Source organism: Callithrix jacchus, chromosome 13 (genome assembly GCF_049354715.1).
Source record: "Callithrix jacchus isolate 240 chromosome 13, calJac240_pri, whole genome shotgun sequence".
NCBI classification, from domain to species: domain Eukaryota; kingdom Metazoa; phylum Chordata; class Mammalia; order Primates; family Cebidae; genus Callithrix; species Callithrix jacchus.
Genome location: NC_133514.1, coordinates 49934056 through 49961713, shown reverse-complemented (window position 1 = coordinate 49961713; position 27658 = coordinate 49934056). Strand labels below are relative to the sequence as shown.

General features: G+C 39.6%; 1 protein-coding gene across 6 annotated transcripts in view; it reads right to left on the bottom strand.

The window, feature by feature from the left end:
• Positions 1-27658, bottom strand: part of SPIRE1 (spire type actin nucleation factor 1) — a 214844-nt gene that overhangs the window by 101253 nt on the left and 85933 nt on the right. For all 6 annotated transcript variants that reach the window (XM_008979444.4, XM_008979446.4, XM_035270512.3 and 3 more), the window contains one exon: positions 11588-11821. In XM_008979444.4, the coding sequence (XP_008977692.1) occupies positions 11588-11821 (234 nt within the window). The remainder of the gene's footprint in view (positions 1-11587; positions 11822-27658) is intronic.

Sequence of the window (27658 nt, the reverse complement as noted above, 5' to 3'; positions counted from 1 at the left end):
TTCTCTTATTGTATTCTTCAGTTCCATTAATTCACTTATATTCCTCTCTAAATTGTCTATTCTCATTAGGATTTCATCAAACCTTTTTTCAAGGTTCTTAGTTTCTCTACATTGGGCTAGAACATGTTCTTTTAACTCACAGATGTTTCTTATTATATATCTTCTGAAGCCTAATTCTGTTAATGGAATGCACTTGTTCTCCATCAGGCCTTACTCCCCTGTTGATGAGGAACTGTGATCCCCTGTAGAGGGAGCGGCATTCTGATTTTGGGTATTCTCATCCTTTTTAGGCTGGTTTCTTCCCATCATTGTAAATTTATCCACCTGTAGTCTTTGTAATTACTGACTTTCAAATTAGGTCTCTGAGTGGACGTCAAACTTGTTGATTCCCAGGGCCGGAATCTGAGCAACCCACTGTGCTGGCTAAAACAGTGGTTAAGATTCATGGTGCTTTTCTGCCTGGGAATCTCTGGTCTGGCTTCCCTTTTGAGTCCCTTTTTCAATCAGCTGAATGGGTGACTCTACCTTCCCGGAGCTCCAAACATCGACCAGAAAGGGATCCAGTCCCATTTACGGCTGCACCATTTACAACCGCTGTGCTGGGGCGCCAGCAAAACCGTGGTGCTGGCCACAAGAGTCACGCTGGTGACCCGTGGGGCTCCTCTGCTGGGAATCTCCTGGTTCATGAGCAACAAAAATCGTCTGAAAGTGTGGTGTCCTCTCGTTCTCTGTGCTTTCACTGGGAGCTACAATCCTGAGCTGCTAGTAATCAGCCATCTTAGATCTCTCCAATCATTAAGTTTTAAAGTACTTCATTTGCACTAACAAGCTGTAAGTTCTCTTAATTTCTTACTGTAGTCAGTAAACTTGACACTCATTAATAACTAAAAATATATCTTATTATATTTTAATAATTTATATCAATTAAATAATAAATGACATTTGTAGTCTGTAATATCCTTAATAATGTAGCTTTTTGTTTTCATGTATAGTAAGCATCTTATACAATCTAATAGTTAGATCACTATCTTTTATAAAATACGTTCTTAAGAAAATATCTCAAGGGTAAACAGGAAACCTTCACAGTACCAAAAAAAAAAAAAAAAAAAACCTAAAAACTGATGTATCCAGAAGCATTAAAAGCAGAAATCTCACAAGTTTATTACTCACAGAGCCACCACTAAACAGAGAGTATATTTTTTGCTCAATTATTTTTGTATTTAGAAATCATCTTGCAATACAGAATTGTCATTCAAGGTAATGAAAGACAACTACTAAGTCTTTACCTTATGTAATTTACCCAAATCTTATATTCCAGTTATATAATAAAATCGCATAAAGCAATGGGTTTCAAAGTTTTCAACTGCTATTCACAGTAAGAAATAAATTTATATATATTTATATATATTACACACTAACACATGCATATGGACATGTTATACATACAAAAGCTTCACAAAACAAAACTTGCACATTCAATCGATTTGACAACCCAATCACTGGTTGTAAACTGCAACTTTAAAAACATTGGTGTAAAGGTAATAACTAGGCCTAAAAAATGTTTTTTAAAATGCATATGACAATCTTACACACAGAAAATCTATAAGTAATACTACTAGAGTTAATAAGCTATTTCAGCAGTTGTGGAATACATAATTAACAAAATCTTTTCTATTTCTATACATGGCCAAAGAACAAATGGAAAATGAGGTCAAGAAAATAATTACAATTGCATCAAAAATGCTAAGAGATAAATTTAACCAAGGAGTTACAAGACTTATACACTAAAGAGTACAAAATACTTTAAAAGAAATTAAAGAAGCCCTAAATAAACAGAAAGACCTCTCGTATTCACACATTGGAAGACAATATGGTAGGACAACAACATTACCCAAAGTGATCAACATACTGAATGCAATCCCTAACAAAATCCCAACAGCCTTTGTTTAAGAAATGAAAAGGCAGATCCTAAAGTTCACATGGAATTGCAAGGGGCCCCTTGAAACAACCCAATTTAGAGATTAGGAAACTGAGATTTAGACCAGCTAAGTAATTTGCCCAAGGTCACACAGCTAGTCAATGGCCGAAATGAAACTGAAACCAGGTAGTCTGACTCTGGAGCCCAAGTTCTTTTCCATCCTATCCTAAAATAAATGTAATTACCTTTATATTAAAGGGAATAATGTTCTTGAAGTACTTAAAGCATAGAACATGGTATACTGTATGCATGCAACAAAATCATTTTTATAGTTACAAAAAAAGGTACACTAGGGTTGGGGGACAAAATTAGGTTATATGACCTTGGACAAGTTATTTAACAATGCTGGGTTTCCATTTATCTCTAAAAAGAGAGGACTGGTCTATGTAACCTCTTATATAAACCTGACTCTCCTCTTTGCTCCATGTATAAACCTCTAAATTAAACTGAAATGCTAAAGTTTTTGAGGAATCAGTCTTAGATCTTTGGATATCCTCTGCTTACTGTAGCTGACCCTTGTCTAGTCTACCGGCTTTAAATGCCACCTGTAGGCTGATAACTCCCCAACTCTTATTCTAGGCCAGCCCTTTTCCTTATGGTAAAAACTTACAGCTGTGTACTTAGCATTTCCACTCAGATGTCACAAAGCCGGCTCAAACAACTCTGAGAGTCATCCTCCCTACCCTCCCTTACTATGGGGTCTTGCTATGTTGCCCAAGCTAGTCTTGAACTCTTGGGCTCAGGCAATACTCCTGCATCAGCGTCCTGAGTAGCTGGGATTACAGGTGTGCGCCACCACACCCAGCTGAGAGTCATCCTTGATTATTCTTTATTCCCATGCCACCCATATCAAATCCATCAGTAAGTCTTGATGTTTCTACCTTCAAAATATACCGTCTGACCTCTCTCTACTTTTCTCCTCCACCATCATCATGGTCCCAGCCACTATTTTTTTTCTTTTTAGACAGAGTTTTGCTCTTGTTGCCCAGGCTGGAGTGCAATGGTACAGTCTTGGCTCACTGCAACCTCCGCCTCCTGGGTTCAAGACATTCTCCTGCCTCAGCCTCCCAAGTAGCTAGGATTACAGGCATGTGCCACCACACCCAGCTAATTTTGTATTTTTAGTAGAGACAGGGTTGCTCCATGTTGGTAAGGCTGGTCTCCTCGAACTCCCAACCTCAGCTGATCTGCCCCCCTCAGCCTCCCAAAGTGCTGGCATTACAGGGGTGAACTACTGTGCCTGGCCTCATTTTCTTTCATTAGAGTACTCCTAACTTCCTCTCTCACTCATCTACACAGTTCTTCTCCACCTGACAGGCAAAATCTTTTATAAATGTAATTTGAGTTATGTTCATCCCTGCTTAAAAGCATCCAATAATTCATTCAAACAATACTCATCAAGTGCCAACTATGTACCAAGCACTGTAGTAGAAAGAGGACACAGTATTTGATAGGGTTTGGCTGTGTTTCCATCCAAATCTCATCTTGAATTCCCACATGTTCTGGGAGCAACCTGTAGGAGGTAATTGAATCATGGGGGCAGCAGGTCTTTCCCGTGCTGTTCTCATGATAGTAAATAAGTCTCATGAGATCTGATGGTTTTGTAAGGGGGAGTTTCCCAGTAGAAGCTCTTTTTTTGCCTGCTGCCATCCACATAAGACATGACTTGCTCCTCCTTGATTTCTGCCACGATTGGGAGGCCTCCCTAGCTTCGTGGAACTGTGAGTCCATGAAACCAGTTTTTCTTACCAGTTTCAGGTATGTCTTTATCAGCAGTGTGAAAAAGGCCTAATACAGAATTGAACAAGTAACACCCCTTTCCTCTCAAAACTAGTAATGTGTATATCGGATCCTTAAACACACACACACACACACACACACACACACACGTTGGGAATAACAGCTACCATTAAGAAAAACAGGTCATCGTGGTGGCTCACGTCTGTAATCCCAGCACTTTGGAGTGTGTGGATCACATGAGGTCAGGAGTTCGAGACCAGCCTGGACAACATGATGAAACCCCATTTCTACTAAAAATACAAAAATTGGCTGGGCGTGGTGACCCACACCTGTAATTCCAGCTACTTGGGAGGCTGAGGCAGGAGAATCACTTGAACCCAGGAAGTGGAGGCTGCAGTGAGCCAAGATCATGCCACTGCACTCCAGCCTGGGCAAGAGAGAGACAAAGGAAGGATGGAAGGACAGAAGGAAGGAAGAAAAAGAAAGAAGCAGAGTAAACAGCAGAAGCAGAAGCAGCAGCAGCAGCAGAAGAGGAAGAGGAAGAGAAAGAAGAGAAAAAAGAGGAAGAGGAGGAGGAAGAGAAGAGAAAGAGGAAGAAGAGGAAGAGGAAGAAGAAAGAAGGAAGAAAGAAGAAGAGAAGGAAGAGAAAAATAGCTAAATAGCTGGGCACAGTGGCTCACACCTGTAATCCCAGCACTTTGGGAGGCTGAAGTGGGTGGATCACCCAAGGTCAGGAGTTCAAGACCAGCCTGGCCAACATGATGAAACCCCATCTCTCCTAAAAATACAAAAATTAGCTGGGCATGGTGGTGGGCACTTGTAATCCCAGCTACTTGGGAGGCTGAGGCAGAAGAATGGCTTGAACCTGGGAGGCAGGGGTTGCAGTGAGCCAAAATCATACCATTGTACTCCAACCTGGGTGACAAGAGTGAAACTCCATCTCCAAAAAAAAGGAAAAAAAGGAAAAATAAAGCAAGTGAGAGGTAGAAAATGAGGACAGTGGTGGGGAGGGACAATAATCTGGAAAGAGTGGTCAGCAAGTGGCACCAGAGCAGAGAGCTCAATGAAGATAGCAGTGAATCATGCACAGACTTAAGGAAAGAGTGTCCCAGGCATGGGAGGGCCAGTGGCTCCCACTAAACTTAAAACCCAAACTCTTCTGTGTTCCCTAAGTCTGTCACCATTTAGCTATACCCACCTCTCAAATCCCATCTGTGGCTCTTCCCTCCACTTTGTTTTGGTAATCCTGAACTTGTTTTTTTAAAACATACCAATCTTGTTGCTGATTCCTCACCCTAAAGGCGTTGACTTCAATGTCACCTGATCAGAATGCCTTCCCTGTTTGTCCTTTCTAGATGCACTACCCACCTATAATTTCTCTGTTACTTTTTTTTTCTTTTTCTTGAGATGGAGTTTCACTCCTGTTGCCCAGGCTGGAGTGCAATGGTGCAGTCTTGGCTCACTGCAACCTCCGCCTCCCAGGTTCAAGCGATTCTCCTGCCTCGGGCTCCCAAGTAGCTGGGATTACAGGCTTGCACCAGGATACCCAGCTAATTTTTTGTATTTTTAGTAAAGACGGAGTTTCACCATGTTGGCCAGGCTGGTCTCAAACTACTGACCTCAGGTGATCTGTCCACCTCAGCCTCACAAAAGTGCTGGGATTACAGGTGTGAGCCACCACGCCCAGCCTCTCTGTTACTTTTTAATCACCACATTCTACATTTTCTTCAAAGCAATTATTAGAATTTAAATTACAAGGGCCGGGTGCGGTGGCTCACACCTGTAATCCCAGCACTTTGGGAGGGAGGTGGGTGGATCATGAGGTCAAGAAATTGAGACTATCCTATCAACTTGGTGAAATCCCATCTCTACTAAAAATACAAAAAAACTAGCTAGGCCTGGTGGCATGTGCCTGTAATCCCAGCTACTCAGGAGGCTGAGGCAGGAGAACTGCCTGAACCCAGGAGGCGGAGGTTGCAGTGAGCCAAGATTGCGCCATTTTACTCCAGCCTGGGTAACAAGAGCAAAACTCCGTCTCAAAAAAAAAAAAAGAATTTAAATTACAGTAGTTCCTCCCATCCATGGTTTCACTCTCCATGGCTTCAGTTACCTGTGGTAACTGAAAATATTAAATCTGAAAATATTAAATGGAAAATTCCAGAAATAAATCCTAAGCTTTAAATTATCTGCTGTTTTGAGTTGCATGGTGAAATTGCATACCGTACTGCACTGTCCTGCCCAGGATGTGAATCACCGCTTTGTACAACACATTTGCTGTCAGCCTCCCAAAGTGCTGGGATTACAGGCATGGGGCATCGGGCCTGGTTTGCATCCCACAAATTTTGATAGGTCACAAATTGATTATTATTCAGTTTATTTCCACTGTGATTTCTTCTTTGATTCTTGGGGCATTTAAAAGTAGTTTCTTAATTTCCAAGTATATGTGGAAATAATAAAATCTTTTTATTATTCATATCTGGCTTAATTCCAGTATGGTAACAGAACATTTCCTATATAATTTTAACCCTTTGAAATTTGTTAAGACTTGCTTTAAGGCCTAGAATATGGTGAAATTTTTAATCGTTTCCTGTATACCTGAAAAGAATGTCTGCTCTGCAGTGGATAAGTGCCATGTCCTATTAATGTAAAGTCAGGTTTGTTATTCTCATTGTCCAAATATTTTATATTTGTACTGATACTGAGAGGTATTTTAAACTTTCCATTACGATTGTAAATTTGTCTACTTCCCCTTTTACTTTTATTTATCTGAATGTTGTTCGATGCTACTGTTATAGGCTATGTTATTAAGTGTACATAAATTTAGGAATGCTATTTCTCCTTAGTGAGTTGAACTTTTTATCATTAAACATCCTCCTTTTTTATCTCTAGTATTTTGTCCTTAGGTCCATTTTATATGAAAATCATATCTGCAATACTTTTCTTTTGGTTAGAATGTTATATTTTTCCATTCTGTTACTTCAAGCTTTCTATGTCCTATTTATAGTGTCTACTCTGGAAGTAACATACAATTAGATTTTGTATTTTTAATGCAGTCTAAAAATCTGTGTCTTTTAAAAATTAGAATATTTTAGGCTAGCACAATCCACAGAAATACAATGTGAGCCATGTATGTAACTTTAAATTTTCCAGTAGCCACAGTGAAAAAAGTAAAAAGAAACAAGTGAAATTAACTTTGATACTATATTTTAGCTAACCTAACACAATAATATATAATACTTCAAATTATAGCCAATACAAAAATTCTTAACAAGGCTTTTTTTTTTTTGTGAGACAGAGTCTCACTCTGTTGCTCAGACTGGAGTGCACTGGCATAATCTTGGCTCACTACAACCTCTGCCTCCCAGTTCAAGTGATTCTCCTGCCTCAGCCTCCTGAGTTGCTGGGATTACAGGCATGCCCTACCACACCTGGCTAATTTTTTTTTTGTATTTTTAGTAGAGACAAGATTTTGTCACAATGGTCAGATCTCAAATTCCTGACCTCAAATGATCCACCCACCTTGGCCTCCCAAAGTGCTGGGATTACAGGCCTGAGCTACTGCACCCGGCTGACAAGGAATTTTACATTCTTTTTTTGGTACTAAGTGTTTGGAATCCAGTATAGATTTCATACTTTCAGTGCATGTCAGTTCAGGCTAACCACATTTGAAGTGATTAATAGTCACATGTGGCTAGTAACTACTCTATTGAGCAGTGTTGATTTAGACCATTTACATTTAATGTAATTACCAATATATTTAGGTGTCAAATTACCATCTTATTTGCTTTCCCACCTGTTCTATATTCCTTTTCAAGTCTTTCCATCTCTTCTTTTGGATTATCAGTAATTTTATTAGCTTCATCTGCTCCCTTTCCCTACTGGCTTGGTATTTACAAATTCTTTTATTTACTTTTTTGTGGGTTTCCTAATAAATTAGTGCTTTAACCTCTTCCCAGACAATACCAGGATCTTAGAACACTTACTCCCACACTCGTTTGTGCTACTGTTACATATTTTAATTCTAAATATATTCTAAATCATGCAAGACATTATTATTATTTGTAGTTAATATTCATTTAGATTTATTTTTGTGTTTCTTTTCATTTTTTTAATTGAGATGGAGTCTCACTCTATCCCCCAGGCTGGAGTGCAGTGGTACAATTTTGGCACTGACAACCTCCACCTCCTAGGTTCAAATGATCTCCTACCTCAGCCTCCCATAACAGCTGGGATTTCAGGCATGTGCCACCACTCCCAGCTAATTTTTTGTATCTTTAGTAGAGATGGGGTTTCACCATGTTGTCCACGCTGGTAGTGAACTCCTGACCTCAAGTGATCCACCCACCTCGGCCTCCCAAAGTGCTGGGATTATAGGTGTGAGCCACCGCACTTGGCCCATGTTTATTTTTCTTTGCCCTTCAAATCTTCTGCATCTCCTAGTTTCTACCACACATGGAATGCCTTCTGCCTGATGTACACCCTTTAGTATTACCTTTAGTCAAAGTCTGCTGACAAACAAATTTTCTATGTTTGTCAGAAAAGGTATTTTACCTTTTTTAAAACAAAACAAAACAAAAAAAGGTCTCACTCTGTCACCCAGGCTGGAGTGCAATGGGGCCATTACTGCCCACTGTAGTCTCAACCTCCTGGGCTCAAGGGATCCACCATGCCTGGTTGATATTTTATCTTTAATGCTGAGATATTATATTGGATAAATAATTCTAGATTTAATATTAGAACTTTGAAGACAGCATTTCTCTCTGTCTTCTAACATTACTCTTCCTTTGACTTACTTTGTAAAATGGGTATTGGAATACCTGCCCAATGTACCTCACAGTATTATTCTAAGACTCCAGTAATAGAAGGGACAGGACATAAAGGCATTTTTCAACTATAATATATCATATTAAAACATACAAAATAAATAATTAGTTGGAATAAAAGACTATCCAGGACAAAAGTTACACATTAAAGAGGGTCTTGCTTGCTAAGAATTGAAAACAAATTGTTTCAAGTTATTAAACATCCTCAAGTTATTAAACATCCTATTATTTTTAAGAATCAAACTTAGTTTCACATTTCTACTTCAAACAAGGAGAAAGCAGTTACAATTCTTTAAGTAATTCTGGTCTTCTCTTCCAATGCAGTAAACAGAGTCAATTTATGAACTGAGGTTTTCAACCTGCTAACCAAACCACAAACTCCTATCTGTACTGTATGATGAGGAATCATGGTTTGTTTTTTGGTTTTTTTTTTTTTGAGACAGAGTCTCACTCTGTCACCCAGGCTGGAGTGCAGTGGCACAATCTCACCTCCCAGGTTTGATTAGCATGGAAACCAATAAACAACAGGTAAGATTGTGATATTCTCCAATAAAATTTCTAATAGAATTGGTAAACTTCAGTTTTCCTTCAACTTTAAAACCTTTAAAACTTTTTTTCTTTGCTTTGCTTTTTTTTTTTCTTCCCTGACAGTCTCACTCTGTCACCCAGGCTGGAGTGCAGTGGTGTGCTCTTGGCTCACTGCAATTTCCACCTCCCAGGTTCAAGAGATTCTTGTGCCTCAGCCTCCAACTAGCTGGGACTACAGGTGTGCGCCAACACATCCAGCTGATTTTTGTATTTTTTTTTGGTAGAGATAGGTTTCCAACATGTTGGCCAGCTGGTCTTAAACTCCTGGCCTCAAGTAATCCATCCGCCTCAGCCTTCCAAAATGCTGGGATTACTGGCATGATCACTGCACCCAGCCTTTTCTTCTTTTAAATAGGGACGAGGTCTCACTCTGTTGCCCAGGCTGGTCTCGAACTCCTGAGCTCAAGTGATCCTCCCACCTGGGCCTCCCAAAGTGGTGGGATTACAGGTGTGAGCTACCATGCCCAGCCAAAAACCTGTCTTCTTAAGCACCCTTTAACTATTCATTTTTCAAATAATGATAGCAGTAAGTTAGGGAACCACAGTAGCTCAAATTAAAAAATAAAATAGAAGGTATCCATTCAAACTTCTAAATGTCCAAGACTTTTTAAATAAGATATTTAATGTCATTGAATAAAATTCTTAAATTCCAATTACTCTCTGGCCTTCATCTTCCAAACTTGTAGTTTAAGACAGCAATCTATGACATCTGTTACACTCCTGGTGCCATGGTTGATTTTATGGATCTCGTTGGTTAGGTAGAACACATGTTCCCTTCCTCTTTCACCACTCCTTATGCATACTCTCCCAACGCACACACAACCAAAATACTGTTAGCTCACTTTCAGAGGTAGAGTGATTTTTGCTTCTTAATGTAAACTTTTTACTCTTCATTTTTTCAATCATGATTTATCATGGTCTTCCACAGAATAAGCAGGGCATTTGTGGTCTGCAGAAAGTTTAACTGGCCTTTAAGTGTGTTTATATGTTTTTAAAAAATAAACCTTAACATCTAGAAAACATAAAATGAATAAAACACATCAAATTTCTATTCGTATGTGTAAATATATATATACATATGTATGTGTATTTTATGTGTATAGGCTGATTTAAAATGAGAAGTCCTACACATCTTAAAAAAGCTAAAGAATATATCTAAATTTCATAAGAATCATAACTTGTATAGTTCTTTCCAGAGTCCTTGAGAGATGTACCATCTAAGGAGCTCTAAGGAGCAGGGGCACTCAGCACATCTGAAAACTACCATTGTGACAGTGCTTCTATATTCCTGTCTCTGAAACACTTTATGAAAAGTTGGAAAATAAGAGATACACCATTGACACTGCTTATAAAACCTAGTAAATATCATATATAAGTAACTGTCTTTTATGGCTAATTTGACAAATCTGTTTTAAGTTAATCTCTGTACATTTAGCATAGTAGACATTATGGCCTTCAAGTATACAGCAAAAAAAAATTTTTTTTTGAGACAGAGTCTCACTCTGTTGCCCAGGCTAGAGTGTAGTGGCACCATCTCTGCTCACTGCAACCTCCACCTCCAGGGTTCAAGTGATTGTCCAGCTCAGGCTCCTGAGTAGCTGGGATTACAGGCATCCACCATCACACCCAGATAATTTTTGTATTTTTAATAGAGACGGGGTTTCACCATCTTGGCCAGCATGGTCTCGATCTCTTGACCTTGTGATCCACCCACCTCGGCCTCCCAAAGTGCTGGGATTACAGGCATGAGCCACCGTGCCCGGCCTAGCAAAATTTAAATAAAGAGAAAAATTCCGTATAACCCACCAAACGTATTCATTGCATATAAATACCACTAGGTAGGTCAAGAAAACAAAGTAAATCCATCAGCTGTGATACTTGAGATGCAAAATCTTCATGTAAGTAAGTGGATAACAGTTGTTATTTACTGTAGACAAAGGAAATACAGAGGTCAGCTGAAGATATAATGCCAAGCTGATACATGATATGCAATGATAAGGGGCATGTAATATCTAAAAGTACTATTACTAAATGCTGAATCCCCTACCTACCTACCTTCCTTTCTTTTTTTCTCTCTCTCTTTCTTATTTTTAAATAAATGCAGCTATATGTCAACCATTCAATTTTTTAAAAATAACGAGCTGGGCACAGTGGCTCATTTCTATAATCCCAGCACTTTGGGAGATGAAGGCAGAAGGATTGCTTGAGCCCAAGAGTTCAAAAGCAGCCTGAGCAACACAGCAAGTCTCCCATCTCTGCAAAAAATTTGAAAATTAGCCAGGTGTGGTGGCACATATCTGTAGTCCCAGCTGCTCAGGAGGCAGAGGCTACAGTGAGCCATGGTCAAACCCCTGCACTCTAGCCTGGGCAACAGGGTGAGACTGCTATCCAGGGAAAAAAAAAGAGAAGAAATAATAACTCTTGAGAAAAGCAAGTACTACACAAACTGCTGCCTTACCTTCATGACATCTCTATATGACCGAATAGCTGATATTTTTCTCTTTTCATCTTCTTCATCTTCTAGGCCTTCTTCTGCAGCCTCATAGCCCTCATCATTGCTACCGTCAGCTTCTACCGTGTTGGCCATGTGATCGATGAGCTGCTCTAGGGGAGGGCTTAATTCCCTTTCTTCATTCTCCTTCAAACCATAGTCCAGTGCTTTATAAATAATAATTCCCAAAGATTCAATGACCTAGGAACATTTTAAAAAATGGTTAATGGAGATGACTGAAGAGCCTTCTAGGATGAATTGTGAGGCATAAAATGTTTAGTTTTTTTTTCCCCGTCAAACCAACATCCAACACATACACAAACCCTTTTTATGTCATCTTAGATTTATACTTTGTTAAAATATGTATTTGCCATTCATATATAAAATATAAACTGAGTTTACTTTCTACATTTCCAAAAGATATTTCTGAAAACAGAAACAGTTATCAAAGAACATATCCTTTCAGAACTCTTATGCCAATGTTTATGTAATTAGAGATTCACAGACATCCTAAGTATGAAAGACTGAAAATTCAGTTATTGGTAGCAATTAACTTAAGCCTAAACAACAACAACAAAAATCTCTTCATATCCATGCATATACACTTCTCTGAATTCTCTTCAATCACTGAAAACGCATCTCTCTCATATGATGCAAAAAAAATAGAGATCTTTTGCAAACCCTGAATTTTCAAGGAAGCCCACAGATAAGCGTCCCTACCACCCTGCCTCATCAGTATTACTACCGGTAAATGAATCTCATTTATGAATAGTCAGTACATCACTGTTGCATACAACCTTGACAACTGTTCCAGACTTGGACCAATACAGGGAATGCCTTTCTGCTTAAAAAAAAAAAAAAAAAAATCACATATAAACTCTTTTAATTTTGTTTTCCCTGTCTCTCTCTCTAAAGAACACAGGCAGCCAGTGCAGTGGCTCACACCTATAATCCCAGCACTTTGGGAGGCCAAGGTGGGTAGATCACTTGAGGTCAGGAGTTCGAGATCAGCCTGGCCAACATGGTGAAACCCTGTCTCTACTAAAAATATAAAAATTAGCTGGGTATGGTGGCGCGTGCCTGTAATCCCAGTTTATTGGGAAGCTGAGATAGGAGAAACCCTTGAACCCAGGAGGCAGAGGTTGTAGTGAGCCAACATCGAGCCACTGCACTCCAGCCTGGGTGATCGAGTAACAGTCTGTCTCCAAAAAAAGAGAAAAAAGAACACAGGCAATGAAGATTTAGAATTAAATCCTGCCTTTTACCACTAGCCACCTGCCTTAGGGCAAATCATTGTAGTGATGACTTTTCTCATCTGTTAAATGGAGATGTCATTGATACCTACATTTAGTAAGATCCTGTTAAGTCTACAAATACATATAAATATTATATATTTGCCGATGGCTCAAGCCTGTAATCCCAGCACTTTGAAAGGCCAAGGTGGGTGGATCACGAGGTCAAGAGATCGAGACCATCCTGGTCAACATGGTGAAACCCCATCTCTACTAAAAATACAAAAACTTAGCTGGGCATGATGGCGCATGCCTGTAATCCCAGCTACTCAGGAGGCTGAGGCAGGAGAATTGCTTGAACCCAGGAGGCGGAGGTTGCCCTGAGCTGAGATCACGCCATTGCACTCCAGCCTGGGTAACAAGAGTGAAACTCTGTCTCAAAAAAAAAAAAAAAAAAAATTACATATTTTCAATAAGAAATACTTTAAAACAGTATTGTTTAAAAAAATAAGAATTTTTAAGCATGATTTTCATTTTAAATGCTAGTGTTGAGAAAATATTTCATTTGGTAAAGTCGATTTCAGATTTTGTAGAGAATTTTTGAGTGACTGCCTTTAAGGGCTACAGTATATGACAATGACTCTATGCATGGAAGTACTTGGTACAATATTTGACTTATAATAGGGACTCAATAACATTCTCACTGCCCTCCCTTTCTTTCAGCCCACTCTTTTCCCAATGTCTATCAGTTACTTCCAAAATAAATACATAAAATCTTTCATTTTCATTATTTCATTTTAGCTGGAAATACTGCATTTTTTAGAAAGTGATTTATACAGCATCAAAATTAAAAAGTCAGTAGTTCCTAACATGAGTTAAACACAAGAGTCACCATCATATACTGTAGCCCTTCAAAAGCACTCACTCACTCCCTCAAAAATTCTCTACAAAATCTGAAATTTACTTTACCAAATGAAATATTTTCTCAACACTAGCATTCAAAATGAATCTCATGCTTAAAAATTCTTACCTTCTTAGTTTTTAAACAATACTGTTTTAAAATATTTCTTAGTAAAATATGTAATATTTGCACTGATTTTTATGGTCTGATCTGGCACTGTAACCATTCTTTTCTTTTCTTTCCTTCCTCTTTTGGGACAAGGTCTCACTCTGTCACTCAGGCTGGAGTGCAGTGGTGTGATTATGGCTCACTGCAGCTTCGACCTCCTTGGGCTGAGGTGATCCTCCCACTTCAGCCTCGCTAGTAGCTGAGAAAACAGGTACGCACCACCAGGCCTGCCTAATTTTTTTGTATTGTTTTAAGAGACAGAGTTTCAACATGGTGCCCAAGTTGGTCTCGAACTCTTGGACTTCAGCAATCATTTTAACTTTCAAAGATGGCACAGCCTAACACTGTGGTGTGCATTAGAAAAAAACTTGTTAAACTGAACCTAGAACAGTCTTTGACAATCAGAGCATCCTACTAATATAATGAAAGCCTCAGAAATCAAAAAGTTAGATTACATTCAGCATATTCTTTTTAAAGCTGAGGTCTTGTTGCAATTATTCCCAGTGAGCACAATTAACTGAGTTTTACATGACGGAATGACTCTAACCATCTATATAACCCTATCCTTCTTTCTGAAGAAGAGGGAGAAAAATCACAAAACCACTGCAAATACCAATACCAACGATGGCTTCCAACCATAGCAAGGACCCAAGAACCACTCAGCAAGCTTTGCTCTTTTCTCTGTTCAATTACTTTGCCTACAGGAGCTGACCCATTCTTCAAGAAGTCATTTTATATCATCTTTCTCTTTAATCTAGCACCCTTTTCTGCCTCTCTAGGACTCAGCTCCAAATAAAATAATCATTTTCCAACTTTCAAATGTACAAACTGATAGGAATCTATACTTATTTCCCCTTCCTTCCATTTGCAGTGGAGGAGAAGGTTTTCTATTCCTGTTAAAGGTCCCCACCCTCCTGACCCTTCATATCCTCCAGTGTAATCCCATCTCTATGCTTCCTTTATAAGCAAACCTCCCAAAAGGGAGGTAGCAATGCTGATGGTAGCAATGATGAAGGCTATGAGACTGCAGAAGAAGACCTGGAACGTGAAGAAGATGCAAAGAGAAAAATCTCAGCTATTTGGTTGTATAGAGTCCTGAAGGTAAGGCAGCAGCTGATGTAGTACTTGTTTTTCTTGAGTTGTTATTTCTTCTTTTTTTTTCTGAAGAGATAGTATCTCACTCTGTCACCCAGGCTGGAGTGCAATTGTGAGATCATGGCTCATTGCAGCCTCTGCTTCCTGAGTAGCTGGGACTACAGGTGTATGCCAACACACCTGGCTAATTTTTAAATTTTTTGCAGACATGGGGTCTTGCTATGTTGCTCAGGCTGGTTTTGAACCCCTGGGCTCAAGCAATACTCCTACCTTGATCTCTCAAAGTACTAGAATTACAGATACGAGCCACTGTCTGTAATGAGCCCATCTCTTCTTTCCCTCCTTCCGTTCACTGTTTAATCCATTTCCTTCTGAAACCACTGAAACACAAATACTAAAGCCACAGATAATCTCTGTATAGCAAGTTTAATCCATCCTCATCCTAAATGACTGCTCAATAGCATCCAACACAACTCACTCATTTCTTTGGTTCTAAACACTCTGGCAACTACTTCTCAATCTGTCTATAGATCCTTCCTCCTGCAACTGTTTAATTGATGGAGTTCTTCAGAGCTCATGCACTCTACTTTCTTCCACAATCTCTTGCAAAGTACTCTTATACATAGCCAATGCTGTAAACACAATATGTATTCTTCTATTTTCTTAATTTATATTACTAGTCTACAGTTTGTCTCTAGGATGCAAGTAATATATCATTTTTACTTAATACTTCCATGTGAATAAGTAATACACACCTCAAACCATAATGTTTGCTTATTGTCTACTTTATCCACTAAAATGTAAGTTCCATGAGACCTTGGATCTTGTCTATTTTGTTCACCATCGTGAACAAAATGCTGTATGTTATACAGAGCTTGGCTCACAGCAGATGCTAAGTATCTCACAATTAAATCAATAAGTTGCTTTATAACAGTAATACATCTACTTCTGAGTTTCTTTTTGTAGATATAAAATATTTAGCAGAAATGTTTTCAAAAAAGTTATGGAATTTTATTCTTAAAAATCTGGGTTGGGAGAGGGGTGGAGCAAGATGGCTGAATAGATGATGGCTTTAATGACCATCAGCCCTGTAGGAACACTAAATTTCCAAAATATTTTATTTTTTTTTGGAGACAGAACTTTGCTCTTTCGCCCAGGCTGGAGTGAAGTGGCACAATCTCTGCTCACTGCAATCTCCGCCCCCCTGGGTTCAAGTGATTCTCCTGCCTCAGCCTCCTGAGTAGCTAGGATTACAGGCACGTGCTACCATATCCAGCTAATTTTTGTATTTTTAGTAGAAATGGGGTTTCATCATGTTGGCCAGGATGGTCCTGAACTCTTGACCTCAGGTGATGCACCCATCTCAGCCTCCCAAAGTGCTGGGATTACAGGCATGAGCCACTGCATCTGGCCAGTAACACCAAATTTAGCTATCACAAAAAAGGCACCTTCATAAGAACCAGGTGCCTGGGGGAACTTGCTGCAGAGAGAAAATCTGGGTGGTCTGGGAGTAGAAAAGAACAGCAATTGTGAGATTCTGCACTAAATTCAGTGCTGACCTATCACAAAGGAAAGTAAATCGGGCTGAGGCCGATGCCCACTCACAGAGGGAACATTTAGACCAGCCCTAGCCAGAGAGGAATCGCCTAATCACCTATCTCAGTAGTGGGAACCTGAGTTCTGGCAAGCCTTGCCACTTCGAGCTGAAGTATACTGGTGCTCTAAATAAGCTTGAAAGGCACTCTAGGCCACAAGGACTGCAACTCCAAGGCAAGTCTAGGTGCTGAGCTGGGCTCAGAGGCAGTGGATCTGTGGGTCACGTGACCTCCTGAGACACCAGCAGGATGGCTAAAAGAGTACTTGCAGCACCCCTCTCCCAATGCCAGGCAGCACAGTTCGCAGCTCCAAAAGAGTCCCCTTTTTTCCACTTGAAGAGAGGAGAGGGAAGAGTAAAGAGGACTATGTCTTGTATATTGGATATCAGCTTTAACCACAGTAAGACTGAACACCAGGCACAGTCATGAGACCCCCATTCCAGGCCCTAGCTAATGGATAACATTTCTAGGTGCACCCTGGGGCAGAAAGGAACCTGCTGCCTTGAACAGAAGGACACAGTACTGGATGGTCATTACCTATAAAGTAACGAGACCTTGGGCCCTGAGTATCAGTAGCAATAACCAGGCAGTACGCCATGGGCCTTGGGTGAGACTACAGGATGAGTTGGCCTTCAGGTGACACCCAGCTCATTCCCAGCTATGATGGCTAAGGTGAAAGACCCCTTGTGCTTGAGTAAAGCAGAGAGAAAAGTGAAAGGGGCTTTGTCTTGAAACTTAGGCACCAGCTTGGCCACAGTGGGGTTGAGCACCAAGTGGGCTCTTAGGGTTCCCAATAAAAGGGCTTGACTCTAGAATGGCATTTCTGGACCTGCCATGGGTGAGAGGGGAGTCCCTGAGGCCTGGCAGCATTCACTAAAAACTGACTGAAAAGCTCTTGGGCCCTCAGTGAATATCAGTAGTAGCCTGGCAGTACTGCCCATGCGTGTGTGGTGGTGGCCATGGGGTGAGGCTCCTCTGCCTGAGTGGGAAGGACTGTGTCCCATGCTAGCTCAGCCACAGTAAAACGGAACACCAGGTAGAACAGTAGGCAGATTTCTAAGGTTTCTGACTCCAGTCCCTAGTGACCAGACAGTATCTCTGGACCTACCTGGTGCCTGGGGGAACTCATTGCCCTGAAGGGAACGACAAAGGCCTGGCTGGCTTTGCTACCTGCTGATTGTAGAGCCATATGGCCTTGGGCAAACATAGGCAGTAGCCAGGTAGTGATTATAGAGGGCCTTGGGCAAGACCCAATGCAGTGCTGGCTTCAAGTCTGACCCAGCACAGCCTCAGTGGTGGCAGCTACAGGGGTGCTTGTGTCACCACCCTCACCCAGCTCCAGATGGCTCAGCAGAGAGAGAGAGAGAGAGAGAGAGAGAGAGAGAGAGAGAGACAGGGACAGGAAAGAAAGAGACCTCTTGTCTGTTTGGGAGAACAGATCTTCCAGACAGAAAATCAACAAAGAGGCTGGGTGCCATGACTCACACCTGTAATGCCAGCAACTTCGGGAGGCCAAGGTGGGTGGATCGCTTGATGAGGTCAAGAGTTTGGAGACCAGCTTGGCCAACATGGCAAAACCCCATCTCTACTAAAAATACAAAAATTAGCTGAGTGTGGCAGCAGGCACCTGTAATCCCAGCTACTCGGGAGGCTGAGGCAGGAAAATTGCTTGAATCCAGTAGGTGAAGGTTGCGGTGAGCCAAGATCATGCCACTGCATTCCAGACCAGGCAACAGAGAATAAGAATAAAAGAAAGAATCAACGAAGAAACATTGAACTTAATCTGCACTGTAGACCAAATAAACCTAGTAGATATTTATGGAACATTTCATCCAATGGCTACAGAATACACCTTCTTTTCCTTAGTACATGTATGATTCTCATGGATAGGCCATATGTTTTGTCACAAAACAAGTCTTAAAACATTTTAAAAAACTGAAAAAATATCAAGCATTTTAACTGACCATGATGGAATAAAACTAGAAGTCATAGTAAAAAGCCTCCCAGCAAAGAAAATCCTAGGACCCAATAGCTTCATAGCTGTTTCTACCTAACATTTAAAGAAGAACTAATACCAATCCTCCTCAAACTATTCTGAAAAATAGAGGAGAGAATACGGCTTCCAAAATCATTTTTGAAGGCCAGTATTCCCCTGACATCAAAACCAGACAAAGACACATCAAAAAAAGAAATCTACAGGCCAATATCACTGATGAATATTAATGCAAAAATCCTCAATAAAATACTTGCAAATCAAATCCAACAACACATTAAAAAGATCATTCATTAAAATCAACCCACTCATTGCACAGAGCTGATGTTTCTAGTTTCTTTGAATAAACATAGAAATTGATTCTCCCAGTCTTAACACTTGGGAAAGTTTCATTTGTCTTATCTGAGTTCCTTTCTCAGGAAACCACCCATCAGGCTTCCCTGAGAATATCAGAGCTGAAACTTACCAGTTCACTGCACCCATCATGATTGCCTAACTGACCACCTGCTTCCTGTTGACCAGCTTCTTTTACCCCTCCTTAACTCCTGTTTTCCCACACATGGTTACATTTCTTCCCTGTATACAAACCCCAATTTTAGTTGGCCAGGAAGATGGATTTGAGATTGTTTTCCTATCTCTTTGACTGCAGCACCAATTAAAGCCTTCTCCCCCCGGCAATAACTGTTGTCTCATTGACTGATTTTCTGTCCAGCGAGCAGCAGTATCTAAACTGAATCCCTGGCACTTTGGCAACAGAACCAAAACCAGACAAAGACTTCTCAAAAAAAGAAATCTTGAATACTGGCCAGGCGTGGTGGCTCACACCTATAATCCCAGCACTTTGAGAGGCTAAGGTGGATGGATCACAAGATCAGGAGATCGAGACCATCCAGGCTAACATGGTGAAACCCTGTCTCTACTAAAAATAAAAATTAGCCAGGTATGGTGGCATGCACCTATAGTCCCAGCTACTCGGGAGGCTGTGGCAGGAGAATCACTTGAACCTGGTAGGCAGAGGTTTCAGTGAGCCAAGATCATGACACTACGCTCCATTCCAGCCTGGGCAACAGAACAACACTCTGTCTAAAAAAAAGAAACAAAGAAATCTTGATACTAAATACCTAATTATTAAAAAAGAAAAAGAAATATACAGGCCATGATCACTAATGAATGTTGATGCAAAAATCCTCAACACAATGCTAGCAAACTGAATTCAACAACACATTTAAAAGATCATTCATCCTAACCAAGTGGGATTTTCCCAGGGATGCAAAGATGATTCAATATATGCAAATCAATCAATGTGATAGATCCTATCGACAGAATGAAGGACAAAAACCATATGATTATTCCAACTGATACTGAAAAAGCATTTGATAAATTCAACATCCCTTCATGATAAAAACCCTCTAGGCCGGGCGCGGTGGCTCAAGCCTGTAATCCCAGCACTTGGGAAGGCTGAGGCGGGTGGATCACAAGGTCAAGAGACTGAGACCATCCTGGTCAACATGGTGAAACCCCATCTCTACTAAAAATACAAAAAAATTAGCTGGGCATGGTGGCATGTGCCTGTAATCCCAGCTACTCAGGAGGCTGAGGCAGGATTACAGGATTACTCCGCCACCTGCCTGAACCCAGGAGGCGGAGGTTGCAGTGAGCCGAGATCGCGCCATTGCACTCCAGCCTGGGTAACGAGAGCAAAACTCCGTCTCAAAAAAAAAAAAACCTCTAAAAACTGGGTATATGGCTGGGTGAAGGGCTCATGCCTGTAATCCCAGCACTTTGGGAGGCCAAGGCAGGTGGATCACAAGGTCAAGAGATCGAGACCATCCTGGCCAACCTGGTGAAACCCTGTCTCTACCAAAAATACAAGAATTAGCTAGGAATGGTGGCAATGTGCCTATAGTCCCAGCTACTTGGGAAGCTGAGGCAGGAGAATTGCTTGAACCTGGGAGGTGGAAGTCACGGTGGGCCAAGATCACACCACTGCACTCCAGCCTGGTGACAGAGTGAGACTCCGTCTCAAAACAAACAAAAAACTGGGTATATAAGGAATATATCTCAACACAATAAAAGCCATATATAAGTGACTCATGGCTATTATCACACTAAGTAGGGAAAAACTGGAGGCCTTTACTCTAAGATCAGGAACACAATAAGGATGCCCACTTTCACCACTGTTATTCAACATAGTACTGGAAGTCCTAGCTAGAGCAATAAGAGAAAGAAATAAAGGACACTGAAATTGGAAAAGAAGTCAAATTATACTTGCTTGCAGATGATATAAACTTATATTTGGAAAAACCTAAACCTGAATCCCTCCACAAAAAAACTATCAGAACTGATAATTCAGTAAAGTTGCAGGATACAAAAATCAACATACATCAGTCACATTTCTATATGCCAACAGCAAACAAGCTAAAAAAATCAAGAAAGTAATACCATTTACAATAGCTACAAATAAAATAAAATACCTAGGAATTAACCTAAGAAATGAAAGGTCTCTATAATGAAAACTATAAAACATTGATGCAAGAAACTGAAGAGGACACACAAAAATAGAAAGACAGTCCATGTTCATAGATTGGAAGAATCAACATTATTAAAACGTCCATATTACCCAAAGCTCTTGTACAGATTCAATGCAATCCGTATCAAAATACCAATGACATTCTTCACAGAAATAGAAAAAAAAATCCCAAAATTTATCTGGAACCACAAAAGATCCAGAATAGCCAAAGGTATTCTAAGCAAAAAGAACAAAATTGGATAAATCACAAATTTAAATTATACTACAAATATACAAATACCACAATATACAAATATATATTTATATATATATATAATACCACAAATATACAAATACTGCAACTATATTATACTACAAAACTACAGTAACCAAAACATAATGGTACTGGCATAAAAACAGACAGACCAATGGAACAGAATAGAGCACTCAGAAATAGATCCATACATCTACAATGAACTCATTTTTGACAAAATTGCCAAGAACATACACTGGGGAAAAGACAGTCTCTTCAATAAATGATGCTGGGAAAACTGGATATCCATATGCAGAGCAATGAAACTAGACCCCTATCTATCACTGTGTACAAAAATAAAATCAAACTGGATTAAAGACTTAAACCGAGACCTCAAACTATGAAACTACTATAAGAAAACATTGGGGAAACTCTCCAGGATGTTAGACAACGCAAAGATTTCTTGAATAATATCCCACAAGCACAGGCAACCAAAGCAAAAATGGACAAATGGGATCACATCAAGTTAAAAAGCTTCTGCCAGCGACGGAAACAAAATGAAGAAACAACCCACAGAATGGAAGAAAATATTTGCAAACTATCCATCTGACAAGGGGTTAACAGCCACAATATATAAGGAACAACTCTATAGGAAAAAAATCTAATAATCTGATTAAAAATGGGCAAAGATCCTAATTTTTTTCTCTTTCTAATTGACATTTCTCAAAATAAGAAATAGAAATGGCAAACAGGTACATGAAAAGCTGCTTAACATCATTGACTGTGAGAGTAATGCAAGTCAGAACTACAATGATGTATCATCTTATTCCAATTAAAATGGCTTCTATTTAAAAGAGAGGCAATAACGAATGCTGGTGAGGATGTGGAGAAAAGGGAACCCTTATAGACCGCTGGTTGGAATGTAAATTAGTACAACCACTAGGGCAACAGTTTGGAGGTTCCTCAAAAAACTACAAATAAAGTTATCAATACAAGCCAGCAATGAAATCAGTATATCAAAGATATCTGCACTCCTAAGTTTACCACAGCATTATTTACAATAGCTAAGATTTGGAAACAACCTAAGTGTCCATTAACAGATAAATGGAGAAAGAAAATGTGGTACATACATCTGACAGAGTACTATTTGGCCATAAAAAAGAATGGCATCCTGTCATTTGCAACAACATAAATGGAACTAGATGTCATTACACTAAGTAAAATAAGCCAGGCACAGAAAGACAAACTTCACATGTTCTTACTTATTAGTGGGAGCTAAAAATTAAAACAACTGAACTTGCGGAGACAGACAGCAGAAGGAAAGGCTGGGCACAGTGGCTCATACCTGTAATCCCACACTTTGGGAGGCTGAGGCAGGCAGATCACTTGAGGTCAGGAGTTCAAGACCAGCCTAGCCAACATGATGAAACCCCATCTCTACTAAAAATACAAAAAAATTAGCCAGGTGTGGTGGCGTGTGCCTGTAATCCCAGCTACTCAGGAGGCTGAAGTGGGAGAATTGCTGGAACCCGGGAGGCGGAGGTTGCAGTGAGCCAAGATGGCACCACTGCACTCCAGCCTGGGTGACAGAGCAAGACTCCATCTCAAAAGAAAAAAAAAAAAAAGAGAGAGCGAGTAGAAGGAAGGATGGTTATCAAAGGCTGGGAAAGGTAGGAGGGTGGGTGGGGGGAGTGGAGATGGTTAATGGGTTAAAAAAAAAAAAGAACAAATAAGACCTAATATTTGCTAGCACAACAGGGTGACTATAGTTCAAAATAATTTAATTGTACTTTTAAAAATAATCAAAAGAGTATAATTGGATTGTCTGTAACAACAGACAATGGATATAACAAATGGATAAATGCTTGAAGTGATGGATACCCCATTTCCCCAGTGATTATTATGCACTGGATGTCTGTATCAGAATATCTACGTAACCCATAAATATATACGCCTGCTGTGTGTCCACAAAAATTAAAAAGAAATATTTTAAAATCTGGCTTAGCAAGAAAAAGTTTGCCTATCTTAGAATATAGATGGTTTCCTTAAACGAATTACACTGAATTTATGTTATTTTATTTATTTATTTTTTTGAGACTGAGTCTTGCTCTGTCACCCAGGCTGGAGTGCAGTGGCGTAATCTCGGCTCACTGCAACCTCTGCCTCCAGGGTTCAAGCAATCCTCCTGCCTCAGTCTCCTGAGTAGCTGGGATTACAGGCACCCGCCACCACATCTGACTAATTTTTGTATTTTAGCAGAGACAGGATTTCACCATGTTGGTCAGGCTGGCCTTGAACTCCTGACCTCGTGATGCACCAGCCTCGGCCTCCCAAAGTGCTGGGATTACAGGCGTGAGCCACCTTGCCCGGCCAGTTTCTTATTTTTAAAACATAAAACAAACTAGAATACATCATTAAATTATTATTACCAAGGCCATCATCACAACCATCACCTCCCATCATTACACCTCCATAGTCTCTGATCTAAAATCTTTAAGGTGAATTGTGTTTGTGAGTTGATAATTTTCAGATTTTTAGAAAGGTTTATTAAAGACATCCCATATCTTCTGTACTTCTCCCAAGTGGGATCTGGGTCAGAATCCTATAATCAACACATTAATAATCCTATAGTGAAATATATGAATATTTACAGCTAGTAAGGAAAAGAAAGACTATTTATATACATAGTCTCATATCAGTTCAGGTTAGATTTTGCCACCAAATGAGTTTGGGTGCCACAGTTGCAAAAGATTTTGGTTTTCTGAGCTTTTTGAATTATACAGTAATGAATAAGAATTGTACAAATAGATCTGTCACCAGCAACATTAATACAGTCCCAGCATGCATTAGCTATTTTTCCTGATGCCCTCCCACCCCCCACCCCCAATGCCTGGCTAGTTTTTAAAAAAATTTTGTAGAGACAGGGTCTCACTATGTTGCCCAGACTGGTCTTGAACTTCTGGGCTATCCTTCCGCCTCTGCCTCCCAACATGCTGAGTTTACAGGCATGAGCCACCAAACATAGCCTACAGTAATGTCTTTAAATGCACACAACAGAACTTACAAGATTATAAAAGAAACTATTAAAATATATAGTTACCACAATAACAAAATTATAATATCGTTTTATGTATATGCTTCTTTATACATACATTAAATTATATTATATTGGCAGATGCAATTACTTTTAGAGTAGTGATGAGTATATTTGAGATATCTGCAACCACTATAATTTAACATGAAAAGATCGGTGTTTTCTATTGGTGACAATACAAATATGCTAACACTATTGAGGTTTATCACTTAGATTCACAGTTGAATCGAATGTCTAATTTTGGTTATAGGGTAGCAAAAGTAATGTTGTATTTTCTTCATATTCACAAATATCCCAGACCTCGATTATGATTCCCTGTTCTATATTCATTAAAAAAAAAAAAAATCTGAGTTCCAGGCATATAGTGTTGATCCATACATTTATATATATAAAGTATTATCTATGAGCATTCAAATAATACAAATTTCACGCAACTATTATATTAATTAATTTTTTTTTTTTAAGAGATGGGGTCTCATTACATTGCCCAGGCTAGAGTGCACTGGCCCTTCATAGGTGTGATCATATTGCACATCAGCCTAAAACCCTTGGCCTCAAATAATCCTCCTGCTTCTGCCTCCTAAGTAGCTGGGACTACAAAACTCTCAAACTTGCTAAATTTGTTCAGGTTCCTATGGGTAAAGATAAATTAGAACATTATGAGATATTTTAATTATTCATAAAAACAACTGCAATTATGTTATCTGAATGTAAAAATTTCATCTATATAGTCCAACGAATCTTCTGAAAACAGCTGTGATACAAGAAATATTTTTTGTCTTTTTCCATGTTATTGGTATCAACAGCATCTATAATCCCTTAACTCTTTAAAGGATTATTGGGGCCAAAAAAAAAAAAAAACCGAAAACTGTTACCACTCAAAAGAGAACAAGATATCAAAAAAGAAAAATTAAAAAAATACAAAATTATTTAAACATTTTAGGAGTTACAGAAGAATGTAAGACGAAAATATACTATGAAAGCCAAATAAATCTATTTTCATGTACAAAAGCATTCCTGAAATGTGTAAATATTCAAGAGCAAACTATCAAATTCTATCTTTTTCTAATGAATAAAAATCACATATAAAGCCAATGTAAAAAGAGTATATATATTATGTTTTTACATATCTTCAATTCTTAAACAGCTATCCTTTTCCTGAAATTCATGTTGCATAAAAGGGCCTTTTTATACTGATACAAAAAGCGCAGTTTTACAATGCCATGTTAAAACTAGCCAAGTTCATCCTAAAATTCATATGAAAAAATAAACTAGCAAAACATCCAGGAAAATTAAAGGGTCCCAGCTCTATCATATACTTAAGGTATGATCACAGCAGTATGACCCTAGAGCATAAACAGGCATACAGACCAATGGAACAGACCCAGTGTACAAAGAAAGTTGGACCGGGTAGTGGTAGTCACTGTTAAGAAAATGAAACCAAGAAACTTCTAGGGGAATAAAGGGGGTAAATTAGAGAGGACTTTCCCAACTCTAGAAGCCATAAGGGGAAAGATAGTCATGTTAAACATAAAAAACAAGTATAAGATAAAACAAAAATTTTAAAACATTATGATCAGGCTGGGTGCGGTGGCTCAAGCCTGTAATCCCAGCACTTTGGGAGGCTGAGGCGGGTGGATCACGAGGTCCAGAGATCGAGACCATCCTGGTCAAAATGGTGAAACCCCGTCTCTACTAAAGATACAAAAAATTAGCTGGGCATGGTGGCGCGTGCCTGTAATCCCAGCTACTCAGGAGGCTGAGGCAGGAGAATTGCCTGAACCCAGGAGGCGGAGGTTGTGGTGAGCCGAGATCGCACCATTGCACTCCAGCCTGGGTAACAAGAGCGAAAACTCTGTCTCAAAAAAAAAAAAAAAAGAATTACAAGTGGAAACTGCCCGGGGAACCAGCACTAGGGTGGGAAAAACTGAATGGTAACTGACAAATTGCTAGGAGCTTAGCATAGCAAGCCTGAGAATTAAAAACTCCAGGGGACCTGGTCAGAGGAGAATCCCCACACTTTTGTGAGTTTTACCTCGGGTAGTTCTAAGAGAAATGAAAGCTTCATAACTGAAAAGCAAAGAGAACAAAGACTGGGGGAAAACAAAAACAAAAACCAGAACAGAATATCTAAGGACTATGAGACAACTATCATTCAAAAGGTGTAAATTATGTGTAATTGGAATAACGAAAGAAAAGAAAAAGATAACTGAAGGAATAAGGAACAAGAGTTTCCTCCAATTATTGTCAGAAACCAAACTACAGGTCCAAAAATTTAAAGAACACCAAGCATGATAAATATCAAAAACTACATACAAGCATGTCAATTTCTAACTACAGAAAATCCAAGATAAAGCAAAAATTCTTAAAGAAGCTAAAAGGGCAAAACACACGTTACCTATAGAGGAGCAAAGATAAGAATTACATTTGGCTTCTCAGAAACCACAAAAGCAACAAGAGAATGGAATGAAATATTCAAAATGTTGAGAGAAAAAACCCCATCAACCTAGAGTTCTGTACTCAGCAAAATTACCCATCAGAAGTGAGAGAGAAATAAAGATTTTTCTTTTTTCTTTTTTTTTTTGAGAGGGAGCCTCGGTCTGTCACCCAGGCTAGAGTGCAGTGGCATGATTGTGGCTCACTGCAAACTCCACCTCTTGGGTTCAAGTGAGTCTCCTGCCTTAGCCTCCCAAGTAGCTGGGATTACAGGCATGTGCCACCATACCCGGCTAATTTTTATATTTTAGTAGAAACAGGGTTTCACCATGTTGTTCAAGCTGGTCTCAAATTTCTGACCTCAAATGATTCACCTGCCTCAGCTTCCCAAAGTGCTGGGATTATAGATGTGAGGCATCGCGCCCAGCCAAGACTTTTCAAACAAATAAAAATTGAGGAAATTTGTTGCCAGTAGACATACCTTGCAAGGAATGTTAAAATAAGTTCTCGGCTGGGCACAGTGGCTCACACCTGTGCTCCCAGCACTTTGGGAAGCCTAGGCGGGTGGATCATGAGGTTAGGAGTTTGCGACAAGCATGGCCAATATGGTGAAACCCCGTCCTTACTAAAAATACAAAAATTGGCCAGGCATGGTGGCCCCAGCTACTCGGGAGGCTGAGGCAGGAGAATCTCTTGAACTCAGGAGGTGGAGATTGCAGTGAGCCAAGATCATGCCACTGCACTCCAGCCTGGGAAACAGAG